Here is a 17483-nt window from a genome sequence, read left to right as displayed (position 1 = left end):
CCAGGCACTCACACAGGACCTTCACCGCCCTCACTGGTTCTGATTTAAAGGAGAGGTAGAGCTGGGTATCATCTGCATACTGATGAACACCCAGACCATACCCGCTGATGATCTCTCCTAGCTTCATATAGATATTAATGGATGGAGTTTGCATGCTTCAAAGTTCATCCGCACCCCGAAAAAAGAATGCTGGGAACTGTAGTTTCAGTTGAGGGTGCTGGGAATTGTCGCCCTGTGAGGGGCAAAAGTGTGAGGGGCAAACCTTCCTAACGCCACATTGAAACTGCGCTGCTGCAGTAATGTGGTTGTTTTAATGTACTGTCTCTGAATTTTAATGACTGCTAAAGCACTCTGGGAATTGTAGCTCAGCACCTGTAACAAAACTACAGTTCCCAGGATTCTATGGGGGGCGGGATCCATAGCTCTTGAATGTTGTATAACATTGCTTGGAATGTCTTGCGGCCAGAGTTAGCGGCCACCCCAACAGCTTGTGGGTGTGTTAATGTCGTGTGTGTACAGGTGAAACTCGGAAAATAATAATATCGTGGAAAAGTAATTGATGCAAAAGGGGCCTAAACCAAGTACTGAGTACATATGCATGCTTCAACTTCTCAGAGGTCCAATATTGCTCTATTTGCAATCCTTGTTTTGCTGTTTTCATTTAATATTCTAATTTTCTGAGATTGCCAATTTGGGGTTTTCATTAGCTGTACGCCATGATCATCACAATTATAACAAATAAAGGCTTGACATATCTCGCTTTGCATGTCATGAGTCTATCTCACATATTAGTTTCACCTTTTAAGTTGAATTACTGAAATAAATGAACTTTTCCACGATATTCTAATTTTCTCAGTTTCACCTGTAGATTTGTGTGTGTGTGAATAAGTTCTGCTTTTTGCCTCCCTTTCCTCTTCCAACATTGATTTTCACTGGATGACCCCACCGGATCTCAAAACTATGAGAAAAATATCTCTCTAGCCCCTTTCACTGCAACAAATTTTATATCCCTCTGTCATGTCCCCCCTTCCCTTAAATGCATATTTCCTAAGCCTCCATACACACTGTACATTGAAAGCACGTAACTTCCGCCAAAGAATCTTGGGAACTGTAGTTCGATATGGGTGCTGGGAATTGTAGCTCTGTGAGGGGCAAACGACAGTTCCCACAATTTTTTTTGGGGGGGGGAGCCATGTGCCTTAAATGTATTTAGCTTTTAACATTGTTTAACATAGCTTTTAACAATGTTAAGAGATTTAGGTATTTGAAGTAATAATTTTGTGTGTGTTTAGTTTATTGTCTTTGTTCTGTGTTTTTGCTTTTTCTTGTGTGAAAAATGTGGAAAATCAATAAAAAGATTTGGGGGGAAAACGTATTTAGCTTCAGCTAAAAAGTGCCAAATGTTATCATCTTTCCTCAGGGAGAAGCCGCTTCCAGCCCCTTGATCAATTTGTAGCTCTGTAACACTCCCAGCTCTGCGATATCTGAACCCTTCCCAGCTCTGTAATATCCTTATTGAAGTGCGGCAACCGGAATGATACCGTTTCCGAGACTGTCCTGTTCTTGAGACCTTCCTGCCGAATACCAAACCGACCCTCTAGAAACACAGGGCAGAGCTTCCTCGAGCTTCGGGGGCCAATAAATAGTGAAATCTACCTCCCCTGTCAGAGACAGTGCTTCTGAAAATCAGTCGCTGTCTCAGAGGGAGAGACAGACCAGTTCTGTCAGGCGCCTTCTGTCCCTGAACTGTGCCTGCCGCCCTTTATAAGAATGGTTGTTTTAAGAATCAGGGACCAAGTTTGATTTGTTTTCCTCTTCCCTCCCTGTCCATTTTTCCTTGCATGTCGTGGTTTCTCAGATTTTCAGGGACCCTCTTGTCTCAGCTGACTGTGCGTAAGCTGCTCTGGGACATAGCTGTCAACTTTTCCCTTTTCTTGCGAGGAATCCTATTTGGAATAAGGGAATTTCCCTTAAAAAAAGGGAAACATTGACAGCTATGCTCTGGGAACCTCGTTTGGGCCAAAGAACGACGTATGAATGCTATAAAGCAGGCACGTCCAACAGGTCGATCGTGATCTACCGATTGCTTGTGGGGCGACCCTGAGCGATCATCCCAAGAAATGAAAAAAAAACCCACCTCAACAACTTTGGTTCCCCTTAAAAAAAAGGAAGCGTTAGAAAAAGTTTAAACTATGATATAGAAGAATATTAATAAGAAACTGTATTTAAAAAATGAATGCAAAATAGTACAATTGGTGTAGTCGAGTTTCTTTTACTATTTTTTATTCTATATGTAATTAAGTTCTTTTTTCTTTTAGAATGCTTGTACTGTATGTTTGTTTTGTGTGTATTTTAAGATTGTTTTAAAAAACTTTATTAAGCAAGAAAATAAGCTCAACAACTTTGCCTCCCCCCAAAAACAGCTCAACAAGTTTGCCTGGCAAGGACAATGGGTAGATCACAGCCAGGATTTGAGCACTGTGAGTAGATTGCTATCTTTTGGGAGTTAGATGTGCTGCTCTAAAGGAATAGTAAATACCGCATTTTTCGCTCTATATGACGCACCAGACCATAAGACGCACCTAGTTTTTGGAGGAGGAAAACAAGAAAAAAAATATTCTGAATTTCAGAAGCCAGAACAGCAAGAGGGATCGCTGCGCAGTGAAAGGAGCAATCCCTCCTGCTGTTCTGGCTTCTGGGATAGCTGCGCAGCCTGCATTCGCTCCATAAGACGCACACACATTTCCCCTTACTTTTTAGGAGGGAAAAAGTGAGTCTTAGAGAGCAAAAAATACAGTACATAAACTACAGGAACTGGGAAAGCATTAAGGATGGGACCGAGGCGGGCAGTGCCCGAATCGGCAAAAAAAAGGAGCGTCACACTGCGGTTGTTCTTTTAAAACATAGAACGGTTTATTCGGAGTCATGATGGGGGAGAGAAGGAAAGAATGGGAAGGGCTCGGGTCTCAGACCACAACGAGATGCGGCCGGTCCCATCCCTGAGCAGTAGGAAGACAGCGTTGAGAAAGGCACCTCGGAAACTCCAAATAAAAAGACTTTTAAGAAATATTAACATTGCTCCTCCTGCCCAGCGAGGAGGCTTTTCCTGAAGACGCAAGGCCTGCTTTCGGTCAGCTTTCCCCAGACAAACTCTCCCCAAGAGGGAGCCAGGCTGCAGCCGCACGCCTCCCGATTCCTCTCAGTGCCGGAGAAGGCCGCCTACTTCCTTCGGCGTGGGATTTGGGGCCCCAGAGGCTCCTGATCCATCAGAATCTGTAGCAGGTTGGAAACAAAAGGGAAGGGAGGTTAGGTAAAGGAGCCCCTAAGTTGTGGGGCTCCCTCCCCACAGAGGTGGGTCTGGAACCTTGGCGACGCAGGGCTCACCCTATGCTGGCGCCCAAGCTCTTTGCCCTGGCCTTTGGCGCTTTAGATGTACCGGGTTCGAGTTCATGGCATAACGATTAGTATCTAAAGTCGATTGGGACCAGTTTCCCTCTGAGATTGCCGAACCCCGATATTCCCACTAAACCGCTTTGATCTGCAGAACCGGCAAGTGCCACACAATACCCGCTCCTCGTTTGTAAGAAATCGATTTCATGTGTGGCAGCTGGAACTCCCTGCCTGTTGACATTTCTGCACTTCAGCGGGGTGGACTAGATGACCCCCCCCAGGTCCCTTTCCAACTCTTAATTTTTTTTGGGGGGGGAGGCATTTCTAATATATTTTAATGAAAGATTTATTGGTTTACAAAAGTATGTGCAATGTCTCTTTCTTCAAGTTACATTTTCTACAGATCAGTTTCGTTTGTTGAGACATTAGTGTTACGTTAGGAAGAGAAGGGGGAATGAGGTGGAGGGGGGAATTGTGGGACGGCAATGCTTCTATTCAACTTAGTGTAGTTTTGCGTAAGCATCACTTGTGTGGGTTCTCTCTACTATTTCCTTGTTTTCCTTTGGTGCTGAGAGAGGTTGGAATTGGCCAAGGGTGTGGTTGGCTGTCTTTGTTTAGCTGTACTGAAATTTGTTCTCATGTGCGAGTGGGGTGTGTGTGTGTGTATGTGTGTATGTGTGTTATTGGATCAGGTTAGACAGACTGATCTGAATGCTGTTGGTAGGTTCTTGCTGTTGTCTTGCTGGCCAGCTCTACATTTGTGTAAGTCTATGACAGGGGTCTGCAACCCGTGGCTCCGGAGCCGCATGTGGCTCTTTTACACCTTTGCCGCGGCTCCGGGGCGGATACTAGCGAGGGGAGGAGGCGCATTGTGCGCCCCGACACTCCCCACTGTGGCGGGCGCTGTACTGGCTGTGACGTCGCATGGGGGCGGTGCGTGCGTTAGTCACGCACCGTCCCAACGTCACCTTCCCGCCCGCTGTCAGATCGCGGCTCCGGAGATATATTTGTTTTAAATGTCACAATGGTTTTGCGGCTCCCAGGTTTTTTTTCTTCGGAAACGGGTCCAAGTGGCTCTTTTTGTCTTAAAGGTTGCAGACCCCTGGTCTATGACATCACGAAGACGCCATCACTGTGTTACTTTCTCAGCGCCTGCTAAAAAACTTTTTGTTTAGACTAGCCTACCTAGACACGTAAGGGACGCGGGTGGCACTGTGGGCTAAACCACAGAACCTAGGACTTGCCGATCAGAAGGTCGGTGGTTCGAATCCCCATGACGGGGTGAGCTCCCGTTGCTCGGGCCCTGCTCCTGCCAACCTAGCAGTTCGAAAGCACGTCAAAGTGCAAGTAGATCAATAGGTACCGCTCCGGCGGGAAGGTAAACGGCATTTCCGTGCGCTGCTCTGGTTCGCCAGAAGCGGCTTAGTCATGCTGGCCACATGACCCGGAAGCTGTATGCTGGCTCCCTCGGCCAATAAAGCGAAATGAGTGCTGCAACCCCAGAGTCGTCCGCGACTGGACCTAACGGTCAGGGGTCCCTTTACCTTTTACCTAGACATAGAATGCTTAAGTGTGTTTTAATCTGCTTTTACCTTATCATGGATCTTATTTATTTATTTGGAATATATTAAATAGTTGGCTCATAATTATTTTTTACTGATCATTTTATTCTTTTTCTAAATGGCACTGAGGTTTCTTTTCTTTTTATATCCCTGAGATTAAGAGTCTACCGACTGAGCTGGAACAGTCTCCCTCGGGATGTGGTGGACTCTCCCTTCCTTGGAGGTTAACAATTAATAATAACAATTAATAAAATAATAACAATTATTATTTTTATTTGTTCTCTATACCCCACCCATCTGGTTGGGTTTCCCCAGCCACTCTGGGCGGCTCCCAACAGAATATTAAAAACACGATAAAACATCAAACATTAAAAACTTCCCTAAACAGGCCTGCCTTCCGATGTTTTTAAGCAGAGGTTGGACAGCCATCTGCCATGGATGATCTACAGTGGTACCTCGGGTTAAGAACTTGATTCGTTCCGGAGGTCCGTTCTTAACATGAAACTGTTCTTAACCTGAAGCACCACTTTACCTAATGGGGCCTCCTGCTGCCACCGCCGCCGTGCGATTTCTATTCTCATCCTGAAGCAAAGTTCTTAACCTGAGGTACTATTTCTGGGTTAGCGGAGTCTGTAACCTGAAGCGTATGTAACCCAAGGTACCACTGTAGTAGAGATTCCTGCACTGCAAGGGGTTGGCCTAGAATAACCTGGATGTCCCTTCGAACCCTATAATTCTGATAATCAAGTGGGATATAATTTTACAAATACAGTGGTACCTCGGGTTACATACGCTTCAGGTTACATATGCTTCAGGTTACACACTCCGCTAACCCAGAAATAATTCTTCAGGTTAAGAACTTTGCTTCAGGATGAGAACAGAAATCATGCTCTGGCGGCGCGGCGGCAGCAGGAGGCCCCATTAGCTAAAGTGGTGCTTCAGGTTAAGAACAGTTTCAGGTTAAGAACGGACCTCCGGAACGAATTAAGTACTTAACCCGAGGTACCACTGTAATAAAAATGAGTCAGTTACAGCAAGAAAGGAACTCTCAAGCTTTTCCAGCACAAACTCCAGGGATTCTCTCCCCCCCCCCCAGCCTCAGATAATTTCCTTTCACCTTGACCAAACGCCCTCGATAAGCTTCGTCATCCTCGGCCGGCGCTCGAGGTGGTAGCATTGCAGCAGGGGAGTGTCGCCGGCAGACATTCTCTACTTCTTGCAAGGTGTAGAGGACGGCTGGGTCCAGGGAGTGGCTGTTGATGAGGCTGACCAGGTACTCCTTGTAGTGTGCCCTAGGAGCAGGGGGGACGTCAATCACTGCGGCGCTCCTGCCACCTTAACGCCCCACAATAAATCGGCCCCTTTCTCTCTGCCACACCACCCCTCCGCGTCCACACACCCCAAGTCTCTCGACGATCACGTAACATGGGAACTGGGAACGTCAATGCTTACGGTCTTCTCTATCTGGCCCCGAGAGATTCCCCCCCATGTCACACCGCCTCACTTTGGGCCCAAAATGTTAATTAATCTGTCCGTGGGCCTGTGGCAATTCCTCTCACTTGCCCAGATGGAGAATAAGAGAGGGACGTTGTTGGCATCCGTCTGTCTTGAGAGACAATGGAGTGCGCCTCTGGGGGTGAAGTCAAAATAATAATAATAATAATAATAATAATAATAATAATAATTTTATTTATACCCCGCCCTCGCCAGCCAAGACCGGGCTCAAGGCGGCTAACACCAGATATAAAAACAATTACCGTATTTTTTGCTCTATAAGACTCACTTTTTCCCTCCTAAAAAGTAAGGGGAAATGTGTGTGCGTCTTATGGAGCGAATGCAGGCTGCACAGCTATCCCAGAAGCCAGAACAGCAAAAGGGATTGCTGCTTTCACTGCGCAGCGATCCCTCTTGCTGTTCTGGCTTCTGAGATTCAGAATACTTTTTTTATTGTTTTCCTCCTCTAAAAACTAGGTGCGTCTTGTGGTCTGGTGCATCTTATAGAGCGAAAAATACGGTCATTAAAATACAACTTAAAAACAAGTTAAAAGGCTGCATTAGCAGCAACAAAGTGACCTCCTTGGGCGCAAGCCTGGGCAGTGTGTCTGGAGGTTCTGGGCTGCCCAGATGACAAGACCCTCCCTCTTGGCTTGGCTGATGTGGTCCAAAGCAAAGCAAAGCAAGACGTTTGGCACCAGATTGGCTGAAGGAGTTGCCGGAATGAGACATACAAGGTGTCATCCAACCATCTTTGGGACTCCACTCCACTCCACAAGACAGCGGAGATTTAGGATCAGAGCTTTCCTTCTCCTGGATAGACTCAGGTGGACAAGCCCCATCTGCCCCTCAATTTCCTCTACATCAGGCTTCCTCCACCTCGGCCCTCCAGATGCTTTGAGACTACAATTCCCATCATCCCTGACCACTGGTCCTGCTAGCTAGGGATGATGGGAGTTGTAGGCCAAAAACATCTGGAGGGACTCGGTACCGACGTGATCAAAGATTCACTAAGGACTGGAATAAATTTACAGACCATATTAAAAATACTTGTGATAAACACATAACGTTTGTAAGTTTCCAGGAAGCTCTGTGAGAAGGTGTGTTAGAAATATTGTTTAAATAATATGACAAGATAATATTTATTTATTCAGTGCAATATTAAATTAATAAATGTGAAGAAAAGATAGAACTACGAAAAATGATCAGACACGTTGATGGAAGTCAAAAGAAAAAAGATGTTGATGAGAATTTGATGTTAAAATTTGTATAAATTTATATTGGAAAATTAATAAAAATTATTTTTTTTAAAAACACATCTGGAGGGCCGAGGCTAAGGAAGCCTGCTGTATGTGCAGAAACGGCCATCTTGACCATTAGACCCAATCTCCCAGAGCCTGTCTTTGCGTGCAGCGGAAGCCCCCTAACTCCCCGAGGTTTTGAGACCCACCAGCTCCCCACACCTGGTTTAGCTGGCCAGTCGAAGCCGTTCCAGGGGTGCGGCCGCTGTCGCATCCTGACAGCTTCTAGGAGCCACAGGTGAGAGCCGAGTGCAGGGTGAGGACCAAAGGTGGACAAAATATCCCAGAAGGAGCACCATGTGACCCCAACACCCCAACCTCCCAAACACCCCACACACTCCCAGAGAGGGCTGTGCAACTACAGAAACCAGCCCCCAGTTTTCCACAGAAACCAGCCTACGGTTTCCCACAAAAATGGCGTCACTCACTGGCAAAGGCCAGCGTAGCCAGCTTGGGTTTCCTTCCCGCACGGCTCATCCTTCAGCCCGTTCATGGTCTCCTTTTGCTCCATCACACGACATCCGCCTGAAAGAGGAGGGGGAAGACGGTCGCCATATTAAGTTTAGCGTTTGTTTGTCCATCCCTGCCATTTCGCAGAAATAACCAAGGGGGCTTACACCGACAACAATGTGTAAGCGATACAGGAGAAAATGTGATTCAGGAGTTCAAAAAAAGAACCCCAAACTAAGAAGCAAAATATAACGGGAGTTAAAAACTCACAACAAGAGAAGACTACTACTACTACTACTACTAATAATAATTTATTTATATCCCGCCCTCCCCAGCTGAAGCCGGGCTCAGAGCAGCTAACAACAATGAAAGTAACACAGTTTACATAAAATTAATTAATTGAAATGCATTCTAAAATCAATTCAAAATCAAATTAATGGCAACCATTGGGAGAGAGTTCTATGAGGATTACCGAAGGAGGGGGTCAAGCTGTGCCTTGGCCAAAGGCCTGGTGGAACAGCTCTGTCTTGCAGGCTCTGCAGAAAGATGTCAAGTCCCGCAGGGCCCTAGTCTCTTGGGACAGAGCGTTGCACCAGATCGGGGCCACACCCGAAAACGCCCTGGCTCTGATCAAGGCCAGCCTAACCTCCCTGTGGCCCGGGACCTTCAAGATGTTTTTATCTGAAGACCGTAAGGTCCTCCATGGGACATACCAGTTAAAAACAAAGGTTCTGAAAAACCCGGCTTAAATAAAACTGCCCTCGCCACTCGTCCAAAAGTAGGGCTAGACCCAATTTAAGTACCGTTTTATTTATTTCAAAGCGTTATAAGGTGCTCAGTATTTTTAAAATGTTTCTAATTTTTGTGGTTCATACAACTTCTGAGGAGTTTGGGATCCCCAACAATGAACTCTTAGCACCCTAAAAACACAAAATCCTAGACGGACCGTTAAAAGAGGAAAGGCCGTCAGCCACACAGGAAACCACTTCCCTCCTTGACGTGCCACATTACCCAAAAGCCTTTGCAACACCCCCCCCCCAAGCAAATTAGGTTATGAAAAAATCTATCGATCAGCAAGTAAGGACGGAGAACGCAGACATGCTCTCGGCAAGCCAGGCTTCCCTACGCGTCAGAGAAACTATAGAGTTGGAAGGGACCCCTGGCGGCTATCTAGTCCAACCCTCCGCAATGCAGGAGCCCTTTAGCACTCACCTCCAGGGGTGGCGCGGGTCCCGGCCGGAGGATCTGTGTTGAACACGATGTTGTTGTCCTGGGATGGGGAGATGTCAAGCGTGAACACCAAAGGGACACCTCGCGCGGCCTTCCCCACCCACAAATATTCTCCCCCCCCCCCGCTTCTCCCTCCTGCACCCTACCCATCATGCCTTGCTCTTACACCGACCTGTAAGAGGCGCTGCAGGCGAGGCACGTCCCAGTCGCGGAGGTAGAAGAGGCAGTCGCGAGGGTGGTGGCCGTGGAGGGACCGCCTTATAGGGCACTCGGCGATGGGGCATTTCTGCTGGAGACGGGAGGGCGAGAGAAAGCGAGTTTGTGAGTGTAACAGGAATTTTATGCTCTTAAATATATGATAATGTTCATAAGTGTACCAACCAAGCACATACATAGATCAGCACAGGAAGGCTAACCTGGAACCATTTTGATTCCTAAACTGATCAAATCTTTTCTCTGCAAGGTCAAAGTGGAAAAGCCTCCCCATTGTCTTTTCCTTCACAAATCCTGTCTTAAGGGTATGTCTCGTGTTTGAATAGGGTGTGAGCCTGTGACCTGGCCCAGGAACTAAGTATTTATCATTTAAAAAAGACTGGCCAGGCTACCCAGGAAATCCAATCAAGTAACCTGTCAGACAGGAGATAAACAAAAACAGGAGAAAAACAATATTAAAATTTCTATTTTGGACCGCCTTTCCTGTGATGTAGGTGTGATGTATCTGAGGCGTGGTCTTAGGTTACACCCCTTCTGTGATGTACGTATGATGTTTCTGGGGGTGGTCTTGATCTACAGGGTGGCAATTTCAAAAGTCTTTATAAGACCTTGCACACCATTTTTTATGCGTCTTTCCTCTCTCCTGCAAGTGAGGGGAGCACCCTGTTGCAACAGATCAATAAAGGCCAAGCCTACAGGCTGCTGTTTTGCTCCAAGTTATCCTGGTTGGTGTCTGTTTTTGTCCAAGGGAGCCCTCGGATTTTTCCGTTAACATGAGACACCACAAAGAAATGTACCCAAGATGTTTCCTTCGCCCTGGTCCTCTAACAAGGACGAGCGTTTGGGTCCAGGGGATCAGCAACCAGAAGCCCATGAGCCGAATCCGGCCTTCTGTGAGCCGCCGCCTGCCTTCCCCCCAGTTGGCAACCCCTCGACAAGCACCCTTCGGAGCTCCCTTACGTTCATGGCATAGAAAGCGCTGTAGCAGCCGCTGCAGAAGTGGTGCCTGCACTGGGAGCACTGGAAATGCATGCAGCCTCCGCGGGCCAAAGCGTAGGAGAACTTGCATTTCGGACACGCTGGAAGGAAGGAGAAGGGGGAGGAGGAGGGTTAGGAGGCAGAGAGAAATGGAGGAGATTTGCTGCTCTCGTCCCTTCTGCTGAGGGTCGCCACAATTATGATGTTGGCCAATCTTTTATCGAGGGCTAGACGCGGGTGGCGCTGTGGGTTAAACCGCAGAGCCTAGGACTTGCCGATCTGAAGGTTGGTGGTTCGAATCCCCGTGATGGGTTGAGCTCCTGTTGCTCGGTCCCAGCTCCTGCCAACCTAGCAGTTCGAAAGCACGTCAAACTGCAAGTAGATAAATAGGTACCACTCCGGCGGGAAGGTAAACGGCGTTTCCGTGCACTGCTCTGGTTCGCCAGAAGCGGCTTAGTCATGCTGGCCACATGACCCGGAAGCTGTACGCTGGCTTCTTCGGCCAATAAAGCGAGATGAGCGCCGCAACCCCAGAGTCGGCCACGACTGGACCTAATGGTCAGGGGTCCCTTTACCTTTTTAGACTTTATTCGCTCTCCTTCTGCCGGCCGGCGGGTTTTTTGGGCGATAACGAAAGGCTCTGCCCCTGCCAGGACGCAGCAACCAAAACTCTTAATCTCAGGGTCCTGGGTTTGAGTCCCACATTGGTCAAAGGATTCCTGAATCGCAAGGGGTTGGGCTAGATGACCCACACAGTCCTTTCCGATTCTATGATTCTGATTGCTTGATACATGCCACTCCGATCTCCAAGCAGTGGGAGACTCTAGGGCTTCCTAGTGCTTAGATTTCCTCAGAATGAAGGAATCCTGCCCACAGCTGCCCCAGGGTGTGCTTGAACCGCCAACCTTCCGGTAAACAGGAACCCTTACCGATTCCATTCTCCTGCAGGTAGACCGCCAAGCCCTGGGCCTGGTACTCGGGGTCGTTGGTCCGCTTCCACTCCAGGAACTCGTCGCAAGTCAGGCCCTGGTGCTGAGGCTCCCACTGGCCCGGGAAAGGGGAAAAGAGGAGAAAGAATTGAGGAGGGCGCCAACATTTGCCCTCTCTTCCTTAATAATAATAAATAACATTTTATTTATATCCTGCTCTCCCCAGCCGAAGCTGGGCTCAGAGCGGCAATAAAAGTAACACAGGATTCTAAAATCAATTCAGAATCAAATTAATGGCAACTATTGGGCTAGAGTTCTATGAGGATTACAGAAGGAGAGAGGGGGTCAGGCTGTGCCCTGGCCAAAGGCCTGGTGGAACAGCTCCGTCTTGCAGGCCCTGCAGAAAGATGTCAAGTCCCGCAGGGCCCTAGTCTCTTGTGAAAGAGCGTTCCACCAGATCGGGACCACAGCTGAAAAAGTCCTGGCTCTGGTTGAGGCCAGCCTAACCTCCCTGTGGCCCGGGATCTCCAAGATGTTTTTGTTTGAAGACCGTAAAGTCCTCCGCGGGGCATACCAGGAGAGGCCGGTGCCTATACGCTTATCACATTTAAAAATTTTAAATTTATTGTTGTAAAAAGGTAAAGGTACCCCTGCCCGTACGGGCCAGTCTTGACAGACTCTGGGGTTGTGCGCCCATCTCACTCAAGAGGCCGGGGGCCAGCGCTGTCCGGAGACACTTCCGGGTCACGTGGCCAGCGTGACATCGCTGCTCTGGCGAGCCAGAGCCGCACACAGAAACGCCGTTTACCTTCCCGCTAGTAAGAGGTCCCTATTTATCTACTTGCACCCGGGGGTGCTTTCGAACTGCTAGGTTGGCAGGTGCTGGGACCGAACAACGGGAGCGCACCCCGCCGCGGGGATTCGAACCGCCGACCTTTCGATCGGCAAGCCCTAGGCGCTGAGGCGTTTACCCACAGCGCCACCCGTGTCCCTTAAATTTATTGTTGTACATTGTCTTAAATGTTTGTTTTCCTTCTGGGATTGTACCCCCAAGTGTGTTGTATAAGCTGGTCTCCGACCGTAATAAATTATCTATCTATCTATCTATCTATCTATCTATCTATCTATCATCTATCTATCTATCTATCTATCTATCTATCTATCATCTATCTATCTATCTATCTATCTATCTATCATCTATCTATCTATCTATCTATCTATCATCTATCTATCAATCAATCTATCTATCTATCTATCTATCTATCTATCATCTATCTATCTATCTATCTATCTATCTATCTATCATCTATCTATCTATCTATCTATCTATCTATCTATCTATCTATCTATCCATCCCCTGACCTCAACAATGGACTGGCTTCTTGGGTTTCTGGGAAGAAAAAAGCAACAACGAAGCTTTGAGAGAGAGTGTGTTTGTTTGTGTGAGAGACTTCTATGGACCTAAATGGCTACCCCAAGTCTCCTCGCAAGACACAGCCGCTCCCAGCACGATGGCAGCCCCTTCGCTGCTCCACAACCACCCTGCAGGAAGCCGCATCACCCACCTGACGCTTGCACTGGACGCAGAAGCTCTTGCGGCACTGCGGACATTTGGCCTCCAGCTGCTCAGACTCGTAGATGAAGCCGAAGGAGCACTAGAGAGAGGAGGAAAAGAAAGGGAGAAGCGAAGAGGAGAAGCAGTCGCAAGGCATCCTGGGAGTCCCTTCTCCCGACCCCAGGCTCTTAGAAGAGCCGGACATTTGTCACAATTGAGGAGGAGGTGACAGGTGGGGAATAAACAAGCCTATTGCAGTCATACCTCATGTTACATCCAATTCATGTTACGTTCTTTCAGGATACGCCTCATAGCGATGCGGAATAATAATAATAATAATAATAATAATAATAATAATAATAATAATAATAATAATATAATATTATTTATACCCTGCCCATCTGGCTGAGTTTCCCCAGCCACTCCGGGCGGCTCCCAATCAAGTGTTAAAAACAGTGCAGCGTTAAATATTAAAAACTTCCCTGAACAGGGCTGCCTTCAGATGTCTTTTAAAGTTAGGATAGCTGCTTATTTCCTTCACATCTGAAGGGAGGGTGTTCCACAGGGTGGGCGCCACTACCGAGAAGGCCCTCTGTCTGGTTCCCTGTAACCTCACTTCTTGCAGCAAGGGAACTGCCAGAAGACACTCGGCGCTGGATCTCAGTGTCCGGGCTGAACGATGGGGGTGGAGACGCTCCTTCAGGTATACAGGACCGAGGCCGTTTAGGGCTTTAAAGGTCAGCACCAACACTTTGAATTGTGCTCGGAAACGTACTGGGAACCAGTGCAGATCTCTCAGGACCGGTGTTATTTGGTCCCGGCGGCCACTCCCAGTCACCAGTCTGGCTGCCGCATTCTGGATTAATTGCAGTTTCCGGGTCACCTTCAATGGTAGCCCCACATAGAGTGCGTTGCAGTAGTTACTTCCGGGTTTCGCCGCTCACACATGCGCAGAAGCGCAAAACGATGTCACACGCATGCGCAGAAGCGACGAATCGCAACCCGCGTGTGCGCAGACGCACCGCTGCAGGTTGCGTTCTTTTCATGTTGCGAATGGGCCTCCGGAACGGATCCCGTTCACAACCATAGGTAGTGAGAAGGGGCCTAGTTCTGGGGTAGAACAATCTGCGCGCAGAATGTCCCGGGTTCAAATCCTGCCATCTCCAGGTAGGGCTGGGAGAAACTCCCTGACCCAAATCCTGGAGAGGTGCTGCCGGTCGGTGCAGGCAGTCCTGAACTAGACGGCCCAAGGGCCTCGCTCGGTGTTAGGCAGCTAACCAAGTATAGCCAAGAACATCATCTTCAGCACCTCAGAGGTGGGCAAGACCTAAATGCACAAAAATGAACTTGCAGGGTGGAGAGGGGGACAGGTTTTCAGCGATTTCACCTCTCCATTAAGGCACCTCCAAAGCCCCGCCTCGTCTCTCAGTCACGCTAGAGTGTGACCAAGGCGGCAGACTTTTTAGATATGAAACACATTGACTAGTTTCAAAGTCCAGACGATTCATCCTTTGTCTTTCGGGAGGAGGCCCTTTTTTACACCCAGCCTCTCCCTCCCTGATAAACTCTTCCCCTCCCCAAAACAGTCCTTTACTCACATGCGTGCACCACTGAAACTTGGAATCACGCATAAGAACGCGCTCCATCAGCTTCTTGTTGAAGAGCTCGTAGGTCTCGGGGTCCAGGCAACCGCGCAGCTGTGGGGAGGTAAAGGAAGCAGAATATGGGAAACAGACAAATGGTGTTTCCTTTTTTATTTTATTTTATGGGAGAGATAGAACAAAAGGTCTTTTCAGGGGCAGTCAAGACAGGATAGGAAACAGCAGGCCTGCCCTTGAAGACAACAGAGGCGGGACTTGTTCGGCCCCTGAGCTAAACAACTTTCCATCTTATAAAATAGGCTATTGAGTTTTATGAGGGTGTGGCATTCTTCCTTCCTTCCTTCCTTCCTTCCTTCCTTCCTTCCTTCCTTCCTGAAGTCAAAGATGCTCTCACCTAAAATTCTCTCTTCTGCATAGCTGTCATTTCCCTTTTTTTAAGGGAAATTCCCTTATTCCGAATAGGATTCCTCGCAAGAAAAGGGAAAAGTTGACAGCTATGTTTCTGTACATGTAACATGTAACATGTTGGATTGGCTATACAATTTTTATTTCCTAGTCTGCGTTTACAGCTCTCCCTTTCTCCTCCTTTGGCCAACTTTTCTCCCCAATAAAATTCTTTCTGTTTTGACATTCAGTCTGCGTGGTCGGTAGTGGGGTGGATGGGCCTATGGTCTGATTCTGTACATGTAAACTACAGTGGTACCTCAGGTTACAGATGCTTCAGGTTACATATGCTTCGGGTTACAGACTCAGCTAACCCAGAAATAGTACCTCGGGTTAAGAACTTTGCTTCAGGATGTGAACAGAAATTGTGCTCCGGTGGCAGCAGGAGGCCCCATTAGCTAAAGTGGTGCTTCAGGTTAAGAACAGTTTCAGGTTAAGAACGGACCTCTGGAACGAATTAAGTACTTAACCAGAGGTACCACTGTATTTTCCCCCTAGAGGTGAGCTGGAAGGAAGGTTCTTTGAAAGCGGAGCTCAGAAACTCCCTCTCCTAGCTGGACCCTACAGGAGACCCTTACACGAAAAGAAGGGCTGGCAAGTAAGGAAAGGTCAGCCCCCCTCCAGTTCAATCTGCACTTTTCCTCCCTCCTTGCTTTCCTTCCCAATTTCTTAAAAAAAATCTAAATTAAAATGGGCACCAAGGACCTGTTAAAAGGGACGTCACAGAAACACAGGCTGCATTTCTATGGAGAAGCAGATGTTAGCATGGAGTGGAAATTTGGCATTTGGGGAATGTATCTAGGATGCCTGTTGTCTTTGTCCATAGAGTTTTCTTGGCAGGGATACTGGAGTGGCTTGCCAGTCCTGGCTCCAGCTGGACCATAAAGAAGGCTGATCGCTGAAGAATTGATGCTTTTGAATTCTGGTGCTGGAGGAGACTCTTGAGAGTCCCATGGACTGCAAGAAGATCAAACCTCTCCATTCTGAAGGAAATCAGCCCTGAGTGCTCACTGGAAGGACAGATCCTGAAGCTGAGGCTCCAAGACTTTGGCCACCTCATGAGAAGAGAAGACTCCCTGGAAAAGACCCTGATGTTGGGAAAGATGGAGGGCACAAGGAGAAGGGCACGACAGAGGACAAGATGGTGGGACAGTGTTCTCGAAGAGACCAGCATGAGTTTGACCAAACTGCGGGAGGCAGTGGAGGACAGGAGTGCCTGGCGTGCTCTGGTCCAGGGGGCCACGAAGAGTCGGACACGACTAAACGACTAAACAACAACAATCTAGGATGTAGGAGTGTGCAGAGAGGACATGCCTGGATATCAAGGGTGGAGAAGTAGTTGATGAGCTCTCCTTCGTCGCTGATCTCAGGCTCTGAGCAGGCCGGACACACCAGGTCCGTGATGTGCTTCTCTTTCACGGCAATGGTGAAGTGCAGGGCAAAGCATTCCGGGCAAATCGTGCACTCGCACGACGTCAGCGACTGCATCTGAAAAAACACACACAAGAACAGACTGGCTGAGTGAGACTCTACCGTGTGCATCGCACAACGGTGAACGAAGGAAGACTCGGGACCGATAAAAGAAATGACTTCTTGACGCAAGCGTTTAGTTAAACTGCGGAACTCTCTGCCACAGGAGACAGGGGTGGCCACTGATTTGGATGGCTTTAAAAGAGGACTGGGCAAAATCCTGGAGGGGAAGAGGGCTATCGATAGCTATTAGTTACGATGGCTGTGCTCTGATTCCACAGCTAGAGGCAGGGCCGCATTTAGGTTTGATGAGGCCCTCAGCTACTGAAGGTAATGGGGCCCTTTATATGTCCAGCTGTCCTTTGTCAACAACAAATTGTCACTGTTTTTTGGGTTGAATATATGCTATATGATCATTTATGGACCTCATAGGTATCTGAAGCCTTTGCCCATGTTGCCATGCAACCAGTCCGTGTAGAATGTAGGCACCCTCTATATAGAAAGGAGCAAACAAGGGATATTTTAGGGAGCAGGCTAGCTTACATCATAGGAGCCTACATAACACAAAACACTGTTGCTGTATGTAGGTTTTATTTTACAGTGGAACCTCGGGTTGCGAACGTGATCCGTGCTCCGGTTCGCAACCCACACCATTCGCAACCCGCAGCACCGCGTCTGTGCACAATTCGGCGCTTCTGCGCATGTGCAAAGCGTGATTTAGTGCTTCTGTGCATGCGCCGAAACCCAGAAGTAACCTGTTCCGGTACTTCTGGGTTCGGTGCGGTGCGCAACCCGAAATCCCGTAACCTGAAGCGTCTGTAACCCGAGGTACCACTGTATTTGTTTTTTATCTTATATTTTGGAAA

General features: G+C 48.0%; 1 protein-coding gene across 1 annotated transcript in view; it reads right to left on the bottom strand.

Annotated features, from left to right (window-relative positions):
- Positions 1-2888: 2888 nt before the first annotated feature.
- RNF31 (ring finger protein 31) overlaps positions 2889-17483 on the bottom strand; it is a 44248-nt gene continuing 29653 nt past the window's right edge. Inside the window, exons 13-22 of the mRNA XM_053362887.1 lie at positions 16462-16635; positions 14701-14799; positions 13113-13202; positions 11548-11662; positions 10601-10719; positions 9600-9716; positions 9410-9467; positions 8176-8272; positions 6070-6244; positions 2889-3273 (exon numbers count right to left, since the gene is read on the bottom strand). Coding sequence (XP_053218862.1) covers positions 3220-3273; positions 6070-6244; positions 8176-8272; positions 9410-9467; positions 9600-9716; positions 10601-10719; positions 11548-11662; positions 13113-13202; positions 14701-14799; positions 16462-16635 — 1098 coding nt within the window. The 3' untranslated portion in view covers positions 2889-3219. The remainder of the gene's footprint in view (positions 3274-6069; positions 6245-8175; positions 8273-9409; positions 9468-9599; positions 9717-10600; positions 10720-11547; positions 11663-13112; positions 13203-14700; positions 14800-16461; positions 16636-17483) is intronic.

The sequence above is a fragment of the Podarcis raffonei genome, chromosome 13, assembly GCF_027172205.1.
Source record: "Podarcis raffonei isolate rPodRaf1 chromosome 13, rPodRaf1.pri, whole genome shotgun sequence".
NCBI lineage: Eukaryota > Metazoa > Chordata > Lepidosauria > Squamata > Lacertidae > Podarcis > Podarcis raffonei.
The sequence above is the reverse complement of the archived record's forward strand: the minus strand, read 5'-3'. Positions and strand labels throughout refer to the sequence as shown.